Raw genomic sequence first — 20,845 nt, 5'->3', positions numbered from 1 at the left:
ATATCCTTGGCTCATTTGTCTCCCGAATGGTTTATATATTTTAATTGGTGTACAGCCACTCTGTTTTTAATATGGAAATTTTCAGATACAATAGTAGAGAGAATGTAGTTATTCTTAATACAGTATAGATATTAACTTTTGGACAACTATGTCACAAACATTTTCTCCCTGTATTTTAACTCTCTTTAAATTATTTTATGGCATCTTTTGATGTATGCATAGAACATATTGTTATAGTGTCCAATCTGTTAGTTTTTCCCTGTGCAACTTTTAGGCATCATGCTGATTCAGGAAAGTGTGTCCTCTTTCTAACTGCAGCTTCTCTCTGTTGTCCTGGGAGAACATGCTCTAGTTTTTCTTCACTCTCTAGGAGGTGTAGTAGCAGTAGCAGTGATAGCAGGAACCGCATTTATGGAGCACTTACTTTGTGCAGGCTATGGTGCTAAGCAATTTGATGTGTGTTGTAAATTCCATGAAAAAGGCGGTAGTATCCTCCCTATTTTACAGATGAGGAAACTGAGGCATGGAGAGGTTAAAGAACTTACCCCAGCACCTTATCTTTGACAAAGGAGGCGAGAATATACAATGGAAAAAAGACAGCCTCTTCAATAAGTGGTGCTGGGAAAATTGGACAGCTACATGTAAAAGAATGAAATTAGAACACTTCCTAACACCATACACAAAAATAAACTCAAAATGGATTAAAGACCTACATGTAAGGCCAGACACTATAAAACTCCTAGAGGAAAACATAGGCAGAACACTCTGTAATATACATCAAAGCAAGATCCTTTGTGACCCACCTCCTAGAATAATGGAAATAAAATCAAGAATAAACAAATGGGACCTAATGAAACTTAAAAGCCTTTGCACAGCGAAAGAAACTATAAACAAGACAAGAAGACAGCCCTCAGAATGGGAGAAAATACTTGCCAATGAAGCAATGGACAAAGGATTAATCTCCAAATATCCAAGAAGCTCATACAGCTTAATACGAAAAAAGCAAATAACCCAATCCACAAATGGACAGAAGACCTAAATAGACATTTCTCCCAAGAAGACATACAGATGGCCAACAAACACATGAAAAGATGCTCAACATCACTAAATATTACAGAAATGCAAGTTGAAGCCACAATGAGGTATCACCTTACACTGGTCAGAATGGCCATCATCAAAAAATCTAGAAACAATAAATGTTGGAGAGGGTGTGGAGAAAAGGGAACTCTCCTGCACTGTTGGTGGGAATGTAGGTTGGTACAGCCACTATGGAAAACAGTTTGGAGGTTTCTTAAAACACTAAAAATAAAACTACCATATCATCCAGTAATTCCACTCCTGGGCATATACCCAGAGAAAACCATAATCCAAAAAGACACATGTAGCATAATGTTCATTGCAGCACTATTTACAATAGCCAGGACATGGAAGCAACCTAAATGCCCAATCAACAAATGAATGGATAAAGAAGATGTGGCATGTATATACAATGGGATATTACTCAGCCATGAAATGGAATGAAATGGAGCTATATGTAATGAGGTGGACATACAGAGTGAAGTAAGCCAGAAAAAGAAAAACAAATACTGTATGCTAATTCATATATATGGAATCTAAAAAAAAAAAAAAATGGTACTGATGAACCCAGTGACAGGGCAGGAATGAGGATGCAGATACAGAGAATGGACTGGAGGACATGGGGTTGGGGGGGTGGGGGGGCGAATGGGAAGCTAGGATGAAGTGAGAGAGTAGCATAGACATATATACACTACCAACTGTAAAATAGATAGCTTGGGGAAGTTGCTGTGTAACAAAGGGAGATCAACTCGATGATGGGTGATACCTTGGAGGGCCGGGGAAGGGGGGGCGGGGGGAGTCACGGGAGGGAGGGGATATGGGGATATATGTGTGAATGCAGCTGGTTCACTTTGGTGTACCTCAGGGGCTGGTACAGGAGTATGGAGCAATTGTGTTCCAATAAAGAGCTTAGAAAAAAAAAAAAAAAAAGAACTTACCCCAGATCTTACAGGTGGTACGTGGCATAGCTGGGTTTGAACCCAAACCAGACAAGTCATAGTCCAGAGCATGCACTCAGAGCCAAATGTCCCTGGAACTAGTCTCTGAACTTATAGAACGTGTTCTGTAATAGCACGTTTTTCTCTTTTGAGGATGAAATAGATTTGTTAAGAAAGCAAAAAATCATTCAGAGAAAATGTTTACTGGAACTTGGTCATCCTAATGAGCTATGTTGTTTATTGTCACTGTTAGATTTTGATCCTGAAATAATCATGCTGCTTTGCTTGTTTTTCTCAAAAATTGGCACGGAAGACAGTTCCTAACGAGGAGTTCTGAAAATGTTTGGAGCAATAACTGCAACACCGGAACAGCCTTCCCAGTTAATCATAGCTAATCTTGGTGATGGGAGCAGGAAGGAAGGTACAGAGACCAAAAGTTCATGGTTGAAAGGAAGCCACAGTTAACTATCAATTATCAGAGGCTAAGCTGTCCTCACATTTTGGGGATCATACCTGACGTGCACCAATTAGTGGCACAGTGGATGGTGGGAAGAAGAGAGACAAGCCTTGGGACTGAGCCTCCAGGGTGGCAGCTGGAGGGAGGTATTTGGAGAGGGTGTGGTTTTCTATTTTCCTGCGGGAGTAGGAAAGGGTGTTGGTACCTTTCCACCAGCCACAGGAACCAGTGGGCAGCTGGGAGAGCCTAACACTGAAACTGTGCAGGGTGGGTGAGGCCATTTGCCTGCATTTTGACAGGAAGGAGACATGTCTGTATACTGAGTTTTAGGGCTGTGCCTTGCTCTCTGGTCTGTCTCATGCCTTGTCCACAGGGCTTCATTGCCGGGGCTTACGGATTTCACTCCCTGGTTAGCTGCAGGATCTGCAGTAGAAATAGCAGAGTAGCCTCAGTTCTGTGTTTCTTGGAAGTAGTTGGCAGTGAACAATTGATTTGCAAGCAGAAAAACCTATTATGTAACTAGTAGTGGCCAGAACGGCCCAATAAATCCAGAGATAAAGTGTTGTGGTAAGGAATAGCGACTTGATTCGGAAAGCCAGCAGACTGAGAAGATGGTGGACTGGCGTCCCAAAGAGCCATCTTACTTGAGTTAGAATGCAGGCTTCTTTTATACTAAAAGGGGAGGGGGCGTGACAGGTTGTTGCAAACTTCTTGGTGTGGCCAGACAAAGGGGATGTGATAATCCTTTGTTCTTGCAGCTATCCTTGTAGGTCTGGTCATGATGTTGCTGGAATCCTCCAACAAGACAAATATTATTCTCTGTTCTGCAACTTTATGTGTCTGTATGAGTGAAAAGTGTTATACCTTTAAAGTTAAGCCTGGGAGGCAGAGCTTTGAGAATGGGCTACAAGGTATATTTCAGGCTATAGGCCACTGTTCTTTTACAGAGATGCAGAGCCAGCATGACTCAGCAAAGGCAACAGAGCACAGAGGCTGCTGCTGAAGGACTAGCTCCAATGTGGAGTCAGGTTTGTTCTTCTCTGTTCCGGTCAGTTGTATAATTGGTGTTAACCTACAAAATTTAGGACTCAGGTGACCTCAGCTGTGGCTTCTGGGGAAGATTTGGCTAAGTGCAGTACAGGAGCAGCCACTGAGGTTGTTGAGGGCACAGGCATGGCCTTCCCAGCCACAGTCCCCGCTTCCTCCCCAGGCTTGGCCTCAGTCTCCTCCACTGTAAACTCAGGGTGATGATGCCTCTTTAACGGAGGAACCAGAGAGTTGAGAGAGGCAGCACAGCTGTGTGCCTAGCTCAGTGGTGTTATTATAGTCACTCGATGCCCTGGAACTTTCCCGGATATTGTTCTATTAAAGAAGGCAGTTGTTAAGTAAATATGGTTGTGAACTGGCTAGAAGAATCTGTGCGCTGGCATAAACATGCTAGAGGATTTCACAATAACTCGATTAACAGCTACTGAGACCATAAGTGACAAGTAGCTACTTGGGAAGATTTATGTGAAGGTAATGATTTGTTTTAAATGGGATTCACCAGCAAGGGATGTGACCTCTTCAGGTAGGTATAATTAGAATACAGCCAGTGATTCAGACTTACCATTTAATGTCCAGGAAGCCCTTGTGGTTTCCTGAGTATTGGACAGCAAAGGGTGGGTAGGAGGGGAAATCGCTGGTGGGCCGGAGTGCAGAGGGGTGTGAACTTGGAACTGAGAGAACCTGCCCTGGGAAAGGACAGAAGCAAAAGGTAAGAGGAAAAAGTCACTTTGCAAAGCTGCTTCTGATTTCTGGGGCAGGACTTCTGGTTTCTCAGAAGATTCCCTATGACCAGATGGCAGATTTCTTGGGGGGTTTGGACTTTGCAGAATTGAATTTGGGGATTTTTCTAGATTCTGAAGAAAATGACAAAACCTTAAAACTTAACAGAGCTACTGATGAATTTTAAATGAAGATCTGAGATTGGGGTGGTATTTCAGCAAGACCCCTCTGGGACCAGCACGGAGAATGCAGGGGAGGAGAGCAGACAGTGGGCCACATCTGGAGAGAGGTAGAGAGGCCCAACGGGCAGTGGCAGGGAGAATGGCAAGTGAGAGAAGGCAGTGAGGTACAGGATGGACACCATTTGCAGGATGGTGACTGGAGAGCATGGTGAGAAAGGGGGAGGAGTCTGTGGTGACCCCCAGGCAACCACTAACTTGGGGTCGTGGGATGGCTGTCAGGCCACTGTGTAAGTGATGGGCGTTTTCAGGTGTCTGGGTCACAAGTAGAACGTCCCATAGGCAGTTGGATAGGCATCTCTGGAAGTCAGGTACATGCAGGTGAGGGTCAAATCCTGGGCCCAGATGTCACAACCCGGAGAAAACAAACCAAGTGAGCAGAGAAGTGAATGAATAAAGTGTAGGACTGTCATCTCATGAAATTCTGAAACTGAAAAGTTCACTTACTTCCCAAGTCAATGAACCTTGATATTGGTGGTCTTCAAGCATGAATGCTTCTCAAGGTAGAGGGGCCTTACTTGGTGTGATGTTGGAAGAAGAGACAAGCCCTTTACTGTGGGAGTGGTGAACACACTTCAAAGAAAAGGAAAGGTTCTTGTTTCTAGTTACATCTTTGTCTTGCTTTGGCAATTTGCTGTCAGTGTCAAGCCTGCTTGCCCTTGACCTGCGCAAACTCTCCGTTTTCTGTACTACACACCTTCCCATCCACGTCCTGACTGTTCACAGCCCTTTCTGTAGAGCTGATTTTGTTGGCAGTTTATGCAGGAATGGGTGTGGCTGGTCCTTCTGGAGAGCAAGCATCTCTCTCTTTATATCCCTGGCCATTCCAAGATCCCTTTGGAAATGGAGCAGGGGCTTTCTAATGAGTACTAAGCTGAGTTGATTAAATCTAATCATGGAAAGAGAAATGAGATTGTCTCTGTTTGACAAGAGTCTGTGGAGGGAGCCTGGTAGTAACTCTTTGGTGATGAAGGTTGAACTAGCAGGGAAATAAAACCCTGGAAATGTAGACTGAGGAGGTCCAGTCTGACATGGCAAAACAGGTGTTTATAGTGGACCAAGGTGTTGCTGCTGAAGCATTTTGCAGGGGCCCCCCTTGGAACAGGCTTTGGAAATTGACAAGGAGAGACCCAAAGAGTGAGAGACCTGGCCTAATGCCATTCTTGTCTCACACATGTGTTCAGTGAGCTGACAGTGATCACAGAAGCATCACATTCGTGTAGAAAAAAGCATTAATTTCTAAGGGAGGTAATGTTGATATTTCAGAGACTGATGAGAATTAACGTGGGCTATCGTTGTGGCCCAAGTGTGCCTGTATCAAGGCATCACTGATTCTCCTCATGCTAGAATGGGGCCTCAGTGAGATGGATAAGGGGTAAAACTGGTAGACTCCCTATACACCTGAATACACGAAAAGAATCTGAAAGAAGGAAAGGTGAGTAGCTTCTTCCAGTCCTTCAAGAGAAGAGCATTTATTTCCAGCTGCAAAGAAATGATCATAGCGGAGAGAGCAGAGCATCCTGGTTAGGAGCTTAGATGTTAGGGTTGGACTACCTGGGATCAGATCCTGGCTTATTGCTCTGTGACTCTGGGCAAGCTCCTTAACCTCTCTGTGCCTCAGCTCCTCAGCTGTGAATGTGGCAGTAATAATACCTACCTCAGTGGTTCCTGTGAGGAGTTAAGGGGTGAACCATGTAAAGTGCTTTGCATGAGAGCACCCGGCACAGAGTTTGTTAAATAACTAGAGTAAATGAATGACTGCAGCCCTACCCACCCACTCCCTCCAGCCCAGTGAGTCTGCTTTCCCTGGAGAGACCCCAGGAGGCAGAGCCAAGCCAAGAAGAGGAAAGCCTGCCCCTTGCCCTGGGAAAGTGGCCTGCAGAACTCAAGGAAGCTTGGGCACACTTGGGATGGGTGTCTGCAGCTTAAATGCCATTTGGGCATCCTGATAAAGCATGCTTCCCAAAGACACAATAGCCCAGTGAGGAATCAGAGACAGTTATATCCTACTTCAGGAATACTCTATCACGGTAATCATGGTTGCCTCCAGTGAAATTATTTTAATTCCTGAGGTTTTTTGTTTTTTTTTTTCCAGTCATGCAGTTCTGGTTTTATAAACATGAGATTAAACATTGATTGGAGATGAACCCCCAGGAGGAAGTGGCCAGTCAGGGCCTGCTGTGTGTGGGCCTTGGTCTCCTAGAGGTCTTGGGACAGGACAGGCTTAGCGGGTGTAGGGTATCAGGGCTTCATGCCAATGGCAGGCCTTCTGAAGTGAAACAAGTACTTCCAGCCTCGGAAGACAGTGTGCAATAAATACTGGACTTGAGAAGATATTGTTCTTTGTATTTTTCACTTATAACAAGCTTTGCAAAAATTGACTTTGAATTAGAAGAGTAAATAATTTTGATTGTGAAAGAGAGGAAGAATCATGAAGCAAAGAAGTGCCTTTGTGGTTGTTAAAACATGGCTGGGACTTGAGTCCACATCCATGACAGCTCATGCCTGTAAGTAAAGGAGCAAGCCACCAACTCTCTAGAAGAGAAGCGCCAACACTGAGTGCCTTATTTCACAGTAACTGCATAGGCACAGACTTCTTAGTCCTGACAGTTTATAAAGATTGATGTTATGATCACTGCCCTGAGTTTGTTGAGGCAGGAATAGTAGCTCATGAGCTAAAGGAGAACAAAATGACACTCTTTCATTCATTATTGACTCAGCTCATGTTTTCCTATACCTGCTGGATTTCCAGTTTTGAGGATACAGTGGTAAGCATGACCCTATGACTCTTCCAGCCTCAGAAGACTGTGCACATAAATACTGTAGCACGTAAATGTGTGTAGCTTTGGAAGAGGGCTTTTGAAGGCTGCAAATAGGGCTGTGTGTGGGTAGCAGGGATGTAAGGATATGCCCTTGAGGAAAACGTGCAGTTCACAAAGTCATACGCAGAGATTGTCATTACAACATCACTTGTTACAGGAAACTGGGAGTGGCTACATGAGGAAAACATGGCATAGCCACACGATGGGATGCGACTAGCGGTTATAAGAAATGTGTCCGGAAGTACCAACATACTTGCCACGTCAATTGCTGTATAAAAGGATTGTAGAATAATATATGTTATTTTTTTTAATCTGGAGATTTACCCACCAAATTTATAATAGGGGTTACCTCTAGTCAAAGGTGACTTAGTTTTTATTAGTAATATTCTGCTTTTTCAAAGAGAGTATGAATTCTTATAATTAAATGTTAATTTAAAAGATTTTTTAGAGAAGAGGATAGTGAGATGAGGTGGAGGGTGGGGGAGTGGTCCAAAAAGCCTCCTCAGGCATTTGGGCTGAATCATGAAGGATGATTGATTATGGTGTGTTGACGTCCAAAACATGTGAAAAGGCAACTCGAGTTCTAGAGTCAAACTGAGATGTGAGTTAGAAAGATGGTCCTACACACAAAACTCTGAAATGGGGTTGGCCTCCTTGTGGTGGTTACATTTGATGTCTGCCTCTTAAAGACACACATATCGTGTCTCTTTCTAACTTGGAGTCTTTCATTCATTGCCTTCCTGTTTGTGAAAATACGAGACAGAATGTGTGTAAGGAGTACTGTCGTTTGAAACATTTAAAAGTGAGCTTGGCAAGACAGCACACATTGGACCAATAATTGTACAACTTCCGGAGATGAGAGAACTTGTCTGATGTCCACACAATTTCTTCAGCTATCATAGACCACCAGAGATGGAGGCTCCCGTTTTGCTGTTCCACTTTATTTTGTGGGCGAGATAAGAGCGCCTCTGGGTCTCCGGATGGAGCCAAGCCAGACCCAAGCAGGGCTGTTTTCCCCTCTGGAGGCCGCCATCTCGAGACCTCAGCCTGGAGCTGTGCTTGGTGTCCTTGCTGTTTCCAGAAGGTTGCAGAGAAGTCCAGTCTGCCTTCATCCTAGTTTCCCTCCTGCTCTTTCAGGCCTCTAAGAGACACTTCAGGCAATTGGATTGTATCTCTGGCTTGGCATAAAGTCTGTTTTAAACAGGAAATCAAAGTACCCACAAAAGAAAGTAGTGAGGCACCCCACAGTCTGTAGTTATCACTGGATTGATTTGTTTTACTCCTAAATAAACCTGCAACCAGGCTACTAATTGTGTTTTTTTCCTATTGATGTTTATGCTGCACAGACTGGAATTCTATTATATTAAAACTGCTCCATGTTTTCCGCAGAAATAATGTGCTGGAGCCGGTAGTATTTTATTCTAGAACAAAAGAGCAAAATAATGGCTCGTGCATCAAGGTTCTGGCCAGTTATCCAGTTCCTGGGTATATTCAGTATCCATGGCCTGTATTTATGCTCCTTCTAAACTCTGAGTGTTACAGGGACAATAAATACTTTGCTGTCTAACTTTGGGTTCTCACCATGGAAACATCAGAGCAACAGCTGGGTGCTCTTAGACATCTTTTCATTCTCTTGGCTGGCAAAAATCTTTTGAGGGAAGCGTCTTCTTTTCTTTTGGTGAATAACAAAACTTTTTGAATGAAATCACTGCTTCAGTTGGTCAGATATATGTCTTAACTGATTAAGATCACTAATTAGAAATTTTCAAATCTCTTCTTGGGGCCTTGGTAACCTAGAGACAGCCTTGAAGTGAGCAGAAAGTGTGAGTCACTGGGAGGCTAAGTTCAAACTCCAGTTGAAGTGTTCGCTCACACAGAGGGATACAGGTGAAGCCCAAGGGGGCACTTTGTCTGACATAAATTTAACACACTATTTTTTTTGTTTGTTGAAGTGTAAAGTTTAATTTTTTTAATTAAAAATACACATGAAATATACATAACGTAAAATATGATAAAATATACATAATGTAAAATTTAACATACATAACATAGAATGTGGTAAAACATACATAACAAAATTTACCATTTTAATCATTTTTAATTATACAATTTAGTGGCATTAATTACATTCACAGTAACACACTATTTCTATGAAATATTTTTTTCATCTAAGTATGTCATATACATTTTGCAGAACTAATGGGGGCATTTAAAATCCAAGCATCTTATCTGAGCCTTAATACAGAGCATTCTAACTCATTGCCACACGTGGGTCACACCTGTGTCAAGACACTGATTTTTTTTTTTTTTCCCCTTCAGGGTGCTGGGGCCCTGGGCTGGTTTCCTGTCCATTACTCTGGTGGGCTATGCAGGTGGTCTTGTCTGTGCCCTGTGCAAGCAGGACTGAGAAGCACCGTCCAGGGCACTGTTGCTTAGAAGGAAATGAGCAGTGATGGTGGAGCAGTGAAACTAGTTTAGATTCTGATTTGGGTTTGTGGCATCGCCAGTTCTTACTGGCAGGTTATGTGACCTTGCCCTCTCTGAACCTCATCTTTCTTTTTTTTAAAATTAAGTAATTAATTGGCTGTGTTGGGTCTTCATTGCTGCACACAGGCTTTTCTCTAGTTGTGGTGAGCAGGGGCTACTCTTTGTTGTGGTATGTGGGCTCCTCATTGCCGTGGCTTCTCTTGTTGCGGAGCACAGTCTCTAGGCACATGGGCTTCAGTAGTTGCAGCACACAGGCTCAGTAGTTGTGGTGCACAGGTTTAGTTGCTCTGCGGCAAGTGGGATCTTCCTGGAGCAGGGATCAAACCCGTGTCGCCTGCATTGGCAGGCAGATTCTTTACCACTGTGCCACCTAAGAAGCCCTGAACCTTGTCTTTCTTATCTGCAATGTGGGGAGATCTCCAAGGTCATCTCCCAGTTCTTGCCACTCTGTCTTTTGACCATTCATAGCACGTGTCTCCATGCTGAGCACCATGAGAGGTCCACAGGGTCAAAGATCTGCAACGGACAGCGAGTACTTACTGGATGTCCCTGGGGGCTGGGGTCGCTAGAGAAACAGAGCAGGAAGAGTAACTCCAGGCAGGGAGAATGGCTCCTTCAAGGACCCCCAGCTTAAATGCCCTTGATGTTGGGTGGACAGCTCAATAGACGGAGGTTGATGACGGGAGAGAGGGAGATGAAGTTGGTGAGATGATGGGGGGCAAATTGGACTTAATCCTAAGATTAGTGTATATGTGTTGGAGCAGGAGAGTGTCATGTGCAAAGTCGCATCTTGTCCTCTGGTCAGTTCCTGCTTGGCCTTCTGAGTTTTGCCCCAATAGCACTGTGGAAATTTTTCTCACTTAAATACTTCCTGGTACAATTATATTAATGTCTTTCTCCCCCACAGACCTGTAAACTCCAAGGGTGAGAACCTGTATTAATTATTATAACCCAGCATCTTGCACATAATAAATGCTCAATAAATAATTGTTGAGTAAATGGAGAGAGAACTCTTGCCCTATAGTTATACTTCTTTGCTTTTTAAAAATGTTTATATTGTTACTTATTATGGGAAATCTCTCCACCGTCTCAATTTTGCTATAACCTAAAACTGCTCTAAAAACTAAAATCTATTTAAAAACTTATAACTGTTCAGAATTGGATTAATCATAGTCCTTAGTTCATGGTACATTGGCATTATAGGTCCATGTGGGGCCCTCTCTTAATTTGTTTTTATATAAAATTTGCTTATTTTATATAAAATTTGCTTATTTTATATAAAGAACATCCATGAGACTGCGGTCTAGCTAGAAACCCAGAGCATTACCCTTAGCTTTCTATGAGCTTCCAACTTTCACATCTTTGGACCTGGGTAACAAGCACTCTTAAATACTGTTTAGTGTTATCTTATGGGTTTGTCATTGTTTTATATACATATATATAGGCTGATTATATATATATGTCTGATAATACTAAAAAAGACATATATTTATAAAACAATAGTATATTATACAATTTTGCCTTTTTGAACTTTATAAAAAGTATTGTAGTGTTGTAGTTTCTCCTTGTGCTTGTTTTCTTCACTCCATGTTATGCTTCTAGTGTTTATCCATGTTGTCATGTGATGCTGAAGGTCTTCTGTTTTCTCTGCTTGCAGTATATCACAATCTGTTTATCCTTTTTCCCATTGGTGAGCGTTTGGGTCGTTTCCATTTTTCGGCAATTGCAAGCAGTGCTGCTGAGAATATTCTCAGCCTCATATCCTGGTGCGTGTGTTTCAGTATCCCTAGGGAGGGGTTTTCAACCTCAGCACTGTTGACATTTGGGACCGAATACTTCTGTGCTATGGAGGGCTGCCTCATGCATTGTAGGATGCAGCATCTAAGCCTAGATGTCTCCTGACATCCACAAGTGTCTCTTGGGGGGCAGAGTCACTTGGTTCCGAACCACTGCCCTAGGCTGTAGCAGTGCTACTTCTGAGTGGTGTGCGGCATGTTCATGACTTGAATGATGAACTTCGTGAGACAGTGCGAGGTCTTTTGCCAGAGTGGTTACACTTATGCACTCTCCCGTCAGCAATATATGAGGGCTCCTTGATCTGTATGCTCTTCAGTGCTTGGTATAATCTTCAGTCTTCTTCATTTTGCCAAGCAGATTAAAAATGGTATCTCATTGTAGTTCTGATTGATTTATATAAAACTCTGATTGGGTTTAAAATATTGCTTCATACGAATTTATTGGCCATGATCGTGTATTTTGCTCACTTTTAGAGTTGTGTTTTTATTGATTTTTATAATATATTTTTCCATACTCCTGATTTGAGTTTATATCTGTTAGATGTGTTGAAATGTCTGCTCCGGATGTGTTGCTTCCCTTCTCCTCATCCGGATTGCTTTGGTCCTAGAATATGCTTTAATGCTGTTTTAAATGTTTCTAGTGTACTTTTGAAACATCACAGCAACACCCATTTTCCTCTTTGCTTGTTTTTGGAAGCCTAAGAAACATGACATCAGCCTGAGACCCAAATTTGGGAAGGTTAATTTGCCTTTGAAGGAAAATGTGCCCTGCAGAATTGGTTAGGCTGTGGGCCTGTTGCTCTTCCCACATGAAGAGGCTGGCCTCCAGTCTGGGACTGTTTGTAGTTAAAAGGAAGCTACCTGATGGATTTAGAACAGGCCTGTGCCCTAGAGTAACTCCTTATCAATTACAAACAAGCAAAATACCTCTAGAGGTATTTGAAAGGCAGAGGCCAAAGACTCAGAATGCCTTAGCGCAAGCATAAACAAAATTAAGTTATACTTTAAGAGAAAATTCAGCTAGGGAAAAAGCAAAATTGTCTGAACTAATTCTTCAGTCTTAAATAGTAGCAGCATAAAATATCATTCTGTTTGACTAATTCTACTAGGGTGAAACTAAGTAAAATCAAGTATAGAAAGTCCTGTGCCCTCCGAGAGGATAGTTCCTTCTCCATGTGTTTGAGTTGTAGGGCAAGGCCAATGCTTTGACCAGGGGACTTCCTGGCAGTGGGTCCCCCAAGTGAGTCATTGTGCTGTCTGCCCTTGGTCCTGCTCTGCCACTCATGATAGCAAGCTATGACACATACAAGCCATTGGAAGATTTATTGCAGGATCAGAGATGTTGAGCCCAAAGAGGAAACAAGTTGGGATGTTGATCAAAATTGCTGTCTTCATACATCTGTAGGACAGCTATAAGCAAGAGAGAAGGATCAAAAATACACAGCTTCCACAGGTGGAAGTTATAAGCGGGAAAGTTGCTGTCTGCCTGTGACTGGGAATGCTTTGCAGAGTACAGTGTCCTCTTCTTTAGTGAATCAAGCAGAGTTCTGAGTGTCCATTAGTGGGGGATGGTAGAGATTTCCTAAGAAGGCCCCAAAGCTGGTAATGATGATGGTGATGATGTGATGAGAGCTAATAGCTAAAGCAAATTAATTTGCTTACTATATACCACTCCTTTTCAAAGTGCTTTACATATTAACCCAGTCCTCCTAGAAGGTAGGTACTGTTGATACCCTAAAATGGGATGAGGCAAGTGGGGCCCAAGGTCACACAGCTGGTAAATCATGGAGCTGGAGTGCAGCCCAGGCAGCCTGGCTCCGAGCCTCTCCAACTTCACCAGACTTTGCTTCTAAATGACTTTACCACCTGGGGGAGCAAATGAAATCAAGTCATTTTGGAGGAGGAGGCTCCCTGTTTTGTGTTAAAAAGGAGAGACCCATTGATTGGCAGGGTAGAGATCCATGGGTTCTGGGCAGACCAGAAGTAATAACATTTGCAAATTCCTGATCAGGCTGAGGGAAGGTGGCCTCAGGCTGAAGGTTGAGGGTACAGTTTTTAACTTCCTGCTGTTAGAGCAGAAAAGGACTGCCAAGAAAAAAAGGACTGTGGTGTGTGAGGGTTAGCTGTACCAGGCTCAGAAGGACAGATAAGGTGTGGCTTGTGGCGTTACAGGAGGAATGCTGTCTTCCCTGTTCCACTGGCCTCCTTGTTTCTGACAGAAGCACCTCTCAATCCAGGTCTGAGGCATATAACCATGAGGTTGTACCAATATCTCTTTCCTCCTTTTCTGCACCAGCTAATCAGTCACCAAGTTCAACCAAATCTGTTTTAATCTTTTTCGAATCCATCTCTTTCTTTAGCTCCACAGCTGTCACCCTCTCTCCCCAACCTCTTTATGAGGCTTGCACAGCTTTTATTCCATAAACTGATCAGCACATTTTAAGAAAGAGGAATTACAGATCAATCTCTTTCCAGAAGATATATGTAAAAAAATTCTTAAGAATATTGTAATCAACTATACTTCAATTTAAAACATTCTTAATATTAACAAATAGAAACCAGGTGTTTATAAAAAGCATAACATATTATAACAAGGTGGGGTTTATTCCTCGTATGTGAAGTTGGCTTAACATTTTATTTTATTTTTTAATTTTTTTAAAATTTATGTATTTATTTTATTATTGCATGCGTTGGGTCTTCGTTGCTGCACACGGGCTTTCTCTAGTTGCTGCGAGCAGGGGCTTCTCTTCATTGTGGTGCGCAGGCTCCTCATTGTAGTGGCTTCTCTTGTTGTGGAACACGGGCCCTAGGCATGTGGGCTTCAGTAGTTGTGGCACATGGGCTCAGTAGTTGTGGCTCATGGGCTCTAGAGCACAGCCTCAATAGTTGTGGTGCACAGGCTTAGTTGCTTCGTGGCATGTGGAATCTTCCTAGAGCAGGGCTCGAACCTGTGTGCCCTGCATTGGCAGGCGGATTCTTTACCACTGCACCACCTAGGAAGTCTGGCTTAACATGTTAAAAAGCAGTTTAGTAATTCACTGCATTTACAGAAAATAAAAAAGGGGGGGAATCATAATTATCTTGATAAACGGAAAGAAAATATTTGATAGAATTCAGCACTCATATATGGCAAGAAGTCTTAGCAAACAAGGAAACTTCTTTGATCTCATAAAGAATAAAAAAATCCTTGGCAAAGCTCATATTTTCTTCTGATATTTGGGACAATGAAAGGATGCTTACTGTCATCACTTCAATTCAATGTAATATTGCAGTTCCTAGCCAGTGTAATAAGGCAAGAAAAAGAAAGACATGAGAATTGGAGCAAAGTAAATACAACTGTCATTACTTACAGGTGATATGACTGTCTATATAGGAAATCTAAAGGAATCTATATAAAAAGTATTATAATTAATAAATTCATAAAAGTTGCTGGATACAAGGTAAATTTACCAAAAAATTTTTTTATTTCTATATATCATCAAATAAATAGAAAATTAAATTAGAAATGGATAATATACACTAGCATTAAAATTTATATTTAGAAATAAATTTAACAGAAAATATGTAAGACCTCTGCTGAAAATTTAAAGCTTTAAAAGAAATGAAAGAATATTAGAATAAGATTAGTTGTAAATAGAGGATATACCACAGCCATGGATTGGAAGACTCAATATGTAAAATTTTATCGGTTCTTCTCCTAATTTGTGTATAAATTCAGTGCAAACCCAATTAGTAGTCCAGCTAGATTTTGGTGAAAACTGACAAGCTGATTCAGAAATTCTATGGGAAAATAAAAAAAAAAAAAAAAGAAATTCTATGGAAGTATAAAGGGCCAAGGACTTACACTTTGCAATGTGAAGATCTGTCATAAAACCATAGTGATTAAGATAGTATTCATTCAAAGATTCATGCAAAGTATTCATGCAAGGATAGAAAAATTGACTAATGGTGAGAAAAGTCCAGAAATCCATAGATATATACCAGATTTATGATAAAGATGATACTAACATGGGGAAAATATGGCCTTTTTACCAAATGGATCTGGGCCAACTGTATATCTATGTGGGGAAAAAAATGTATCTGACCCCTATTTCATATGATACACAAAATAAATTATGGATGAAGTGCAGATCTAAATGTGAAAGGTCATAAAGCTTTTAGAGGGACACATAAGAAAATACCTTTAAGACACTGGTGTAAACAAAAGAAAAAAAAATTTAGAACAGGACAAAACAGACACTAACTGTCAAAGAGAAAAGGATGAATAGGGCCCCATTAAGCTTAAGAACTTACGTTTATTAAAAGACACTGTGAAGTGAATACAAAGGCAAACCACAGGGAAAACATATTTGCAACACTAAAAGATGACAAATTACTTGTATCCAAATTATATAAAAAATGTCTACAAATCAAAAATAAAAGCCTTTTTTTTTTTAAAAAGCAAAGTACTTAGACATTTCTAAAAGACAGTATCTAAATAGACGTTAAATGTATGACAATGTGCCCGTCTGTATTAGTCATCAGGGAAAGCAAAGTAAAACCACAATGAGACATCACCACCCGCAGATTAGATGGCAAAATGAAATAGACAAAAATATCAAATCTTGGCAAGGCTATGGGACAACCAGCATGCTCATATACTGCCTATGGGAATGTAAATTGATTCACTCACTGAAAAAAAATTGTTTGACAGTTTCTACTAAAGATGAACTTAACCATATCTTATGACCCAAAACACCAAAAAACGTACTACAGTATATATAACAGCCCTGTTCAAAATAGCCCCAAACTGGAAAGTGCCTGATTATCATCAACATCAGGATGGATAACTAAATTATCGTATATTCATGTAGGAGGATGCTCTACAGCAATGAGAAAGAATGATCTTCAAGTACACATAACAGTACAGATAAATGTCACAAGTGCAATGTCGAACAAAAGGAGCTGGATACACTATGACTCCTTTTATTTATTTATTTTTAAAAATTGATTAACTTATTTATTTATTTTTATTTATTGGCTACATTGGGTCTTTGTTGCTGTGCGTGAGCTTTCTCTAGTTGCAGTGAGCGGGGGCTGCTCTTCATTGCGGTGCACGGGCTTCAGTACGGAGGGAAGCAACTGGACGGGAGCATTAAAGGGATGCCGATTGTGTCGCTGCATCTCTTCTGTGGAACCTCAGCCATTTGTGTACTTCTCTGTGTGTATTGTATATTTCAGTAAAAATGAAAACTACACCGGAAGGACGGTGGGGCAGAACGATGCCTGCAGTGAGAAATGGTCGATTCATAAGAACTGAAGACAAGAAGGAGCTGGTGGACATTTAGGAAGTAGAGGAGGACATTGAAATTGCAGAAGAGTTATGGGGGGAGGAGAGGAATGAGAGATGTGGTGGAATGGGTGCTTGTGGTTGGGGCGGGTAGAAGTTTGGATGTAAGGTTTCTAAGGTGGGCTAGTTCTTTATGATGGTGAGGTCTGGCGTGTGAGGGGCTGAAGTGAACAAAGGTGAAGGTCATTGGAGTTCAGGAGTTTCAATCCCTTTGGCAAGGGATTGAGAAGCCCACAGGGCCTTGGATAAGTGTCCCAGGTGGACGGTGACATAAATTACATGTTGACAGGCTATAAAGGCCAAAGGAGGGTAAAGATTCAGTTATCAAAGTCTGTACTTGTTTAGCTGCAAGGGCAAAACCCGTTAAACTACCTTAAGCAAAAATGAGAAGATATTATCTTCTGTTAGTGAAAGGCCAGAGTGAAGCTTCAAAAGTATTAGATGCAAGTGTTAAAATTATCACGGGGACTGCTTTCCTCTCTCCCCCTTGCTCCGTCTCTCTCTAACTCTGCTGTTCTTGGGCCAGCACCACTCACAGGCAGCCTTTCTCCACTGGACTTAGGGTGTCCTTGCACCTTCTCATCCCTGAAGGCACCAGGAGAAATCCCAGGGGTGGCCTGGATTGACTCTATCTGGACCACTTGTTAACCCTTGAAGTGAGAGGATCAGTCCCCCGCCCCAAACACATTGACTGAGAATGAGGGAGTTTCATGAAAAAACCACCTGTCCACCGTGGAGGCTGGTGCTGGAAGGTGTGCAGTGAAGACATGAGGATGCTTGCTGCTGGCGCTGAGCAGCCCAGGGACCAGCCACCGCGAGATTCTGTGTGCAGGAGGAGAACCCCCTGGGAGCCTGGGCCGAGACCAGAAGCCGCTCTGAATCATGTGTGGTGGGGGGATGGGAGAACTGGGGGAGGGGGGTAGCATCCAGCCAACTTGATGAAGAAATTTGGCTTGTGCTGGGTTACTGCATCTCCAGCCCATACTTAAATCTCCCTCTCTCAGGACTGTCTCCTCTCTCCTAACAGAGTAAGGGTGCTCTTTTCATTTCAGCCAGCTGGAGTTTTTTTGCTTCATCTTCCTGTTTGTCTGTAATGCTTATCTCGCTTTTCCATCTCGTCTGTGCATTTCTCTTTTCCTGGCCTTGTCTCAGGGTTGAGGAGGAGGAGGAGGAAGAGGAGCAGCCAGTCACGGAGCCCAATTCAGAGGAAGAGAGAGAGGACGATGCCCCCTGTCCGGGCAAGGACAGGTACCGAGGGCTGGACCCTCCCAGGCTGCCCCCAAAAGCCTGGAGGCTCCTTCCTAACGGGTAGTTTGTAGCCACCCTGCAGTAGCCTCCTCCCTTCCTCACTAGCTCGCACTGGCAAACCTTTACCCTGTACACAGAGCCACAGAGTGACCAGCTTCACAGAAATAACTGAGCACGTTTCCCCTGGAGAGTTGTAGTTTTACTCAGACACTGCCTTCTTAACCATGATTTGTGGAAGACACACCCAGGAGCTTTGCCCCTCTCTGTCCCCTCCCTCACTGAGTGCTTCGGCTCAGTCACATTGACAGTAACTAACGACAGGTTCCTCTCTACTCAGGAAATTTTAACCCCTTCTGCACTATAGGAAGAATAATTCCGTGTGTCCCCTTCTTCCTACTGACTTTACCAGCACAACATTATCTAAGATGTGTGGATGACTGCTGTAGTAATAATGCATTTTGATTTTTATCCAAATGGACAGGGACACTTTTCACCCCGTACAGCCTAGAAAAAATTCCCAGCATTTATTTTCACGCCCAGAGTAACTACCATAGCTCTACAGCCCTCTGGGGGAGTTTTCTGTCCTCCACTCACCTCTCCAAGGTGCATCCTTTCTGTTTTCAGGCAGTGTTAACAGACACAGGCACCTTGCAGATATTTGTAAATTTTGTAGGTATTTTCCCCAAATGATGTCTGTATGAAAAATAAAAATTAATCATCGGTAATTTCATTTTCTGATATTCAAAACGAATTCTACAATTGAATGGTTCCTTCACTTGAGTGATTACAATGCAAATTGATATTTTTGCTGTTAGTTTTTCCACACATAAGCAAAGTCAAATGAATCTTGGATCAATTAGGGTAAAATCTTTCTCTTACCAACCTCAAAGTTGATATGATTCTTTGCTGCTGTGGCCTCATTCTTGGGATGACTAGCGCACATAAAAGTTCTCAAATAGGCTCATTTGACATGCTGAGATGCCTACTACTCCCAGGGGTCATGGAATCTTCTCTGAACCGATTGCTTCCCCCCCTTTGGAAATGTCCGGAAAGAAGCCAGCAGGATGTAGAGAGAGGAAAGGAATGACCTAGTGACAGAGAGTGATGTACACGTTCCAGAACGAGAAGGGGAGAAAGGTCATCATTAACCAAGGCCCCTCACCCATGCCGAGTGCCATGCTTGGGGGTGGTGACTTCAGTTACGGTTGCTCTGGGAAGGCAGAAGGTCCAGTTGACAGTCCCACCTTAGGTCGAAAATGAGCCACAGAAAATTATATAGACCCTCAATAAATATTGGGTTGGCCAAAAGGTTTCTTCAGCTTTTAAGTAAAAATAAAAGACTCATTTTTCATTTTCACCAAGAACTTTATTGAACAATGTATTCACCGTTTTGTTCCACTACCTTCTGCCACTTTTCAGACAACTTCATAATTCCATCTTCCCAAGACTTTTTATCTTTTTGAGCAAAGAACTGTTCCAGGTGCCTTTCACAGTCTTGCAGGGAATCAAAATTTTTTCCATTAAGAGAATTTTGTAAAGAGCTAAATAAATGGAAATCCAAAGGTACAATGTCTGGTGAATACATTGGATGAATCAGAACGTCGCAGCCAAGTGGAAACAGTTTTTGCCTGGTTATCAAAGAAATAAGTGGTCATGTGCGTCATTCTGATGGAAGATTATGCGTTTTTTGTTGGCTGATTCTGGATGCTTTTCATCAAGTGCTGCTTTCAGTTGGTCTACTTGGGAGCAGTAGTTGTTGGAATTAATTGTTTGTTCTTCCGGAAGAAGCTCATAATAGAGGACTCCCTTTCAATCCCACCATATACCCAACATCACCTTCTTTGGATGAAGACCAGCCTTTGGTGTGGTTGGTGGTGGTTCATTTCGCTTGTCCCACAATCTCATGTTCCATGTTCTTGTATAGTATCCACTTTTCATTGCCCATCACAGCTTGCTTTGAAAGTGAAACGTTTTTGTTACATTTAAATAATCACATGTGGAAATATGGTCAAGGTTTTTTTCACTTAACTTACGTGGAACCCAGACATCAAAGCGACTCACATAACCAAACTGGTGCAAATGATTTTCAGTGCTTGGTTTGGATATTTTGAGTATGTTGGCTATCTCCCACGTGGTACAATGTTGATTGTTCTCAGTTAGTGTCTTGATTTGATCGCTATCAACTTCAACTGGTCTACCTGACCATGGAGCATCGTCCAGTGAGAAATCTCCAGCATGAATCTTCACAAACCACTTTTGACACATTCGATCAGTCACAGCACCTCCTCCATACACTGCACAAATCTTTTTTTGTGTGTTTCAGTTGTGTTTTTACCTTTCTTGAAGTAATAAAGCATAATATGCTGAAAATATGGCTTTTTTTCTTTCCCATCAACATTAAAATGGCTACACAAAAATTCACCAATTTTGATAAGTTTTTTCAAAGTGCATGCTGATATGACAGCTGTCGCAATACAATCTAACAAAACTGTTTTGAATGAAGTTAAAGACAACTAAGCGCTACTAGAGCCAGCCTATGGGGAAAAAAGCAAACGAACCCTTTGGCCAACCCGATACACCTGTGTGGCTCCACACATGCTTATCCGTGCCTGGTGTGTCCCACCCACAAACCCTTCACCCTCAGGGACTCAAAACAGCTCCGCAGACCAGATGGAAGAATCTGGC

General features: G+C 42.2%; 1 protein-coding gene across 4 annotated transcripts in view; it reads left to right on the top strand.

Moving 5' to 3' along the window:
• Nucleotides 1-20,845, top strand: part of FHOD3 (formin homology 2 domain containing 3) — a 475,552-nt gene that overhangs the window by 324,761 nt on the left and 129,946 nt on the right. The window contains exon 11 of one of the 4 annotated variants that reach the window (XM_057698543.1): nucleotides 18,065-18,160. The exons of the other annotated variants lie outside the window; for them this stretch is intronic. Coding sequence (XP_057554526.1) covers nucleotides 18,065-18,160 — 96 coding nt within the window. The remainder of the gene's footprint in view (nucleotides 1-18,064; nucleotides 18,161-20,845) is intronic. 4 annotated transcript variants of the gene reach the window in all.

Source organism: Hippopotamus amphibius, chromosome 11, assembly GCF_030028045.1.
Source record: "Hippopotamus amphibius kiboko isolate mHipAmp2 chromosome 11, mHipAmp2.hap2, whole genome shotgun sequence".
Taxonomy (NCBI): Eukaryota; Metazoa; Chordata; class Mammalia; order Artiodactyla; family Hippopotamidae; genus Hippopotamus; species Hippopotamus amphibius.
The sequence above is the reverse complement of the archived record's forward strand: the minus strand, read 5'-3'. Positions and strand labels throughout refer to the sequence as shown.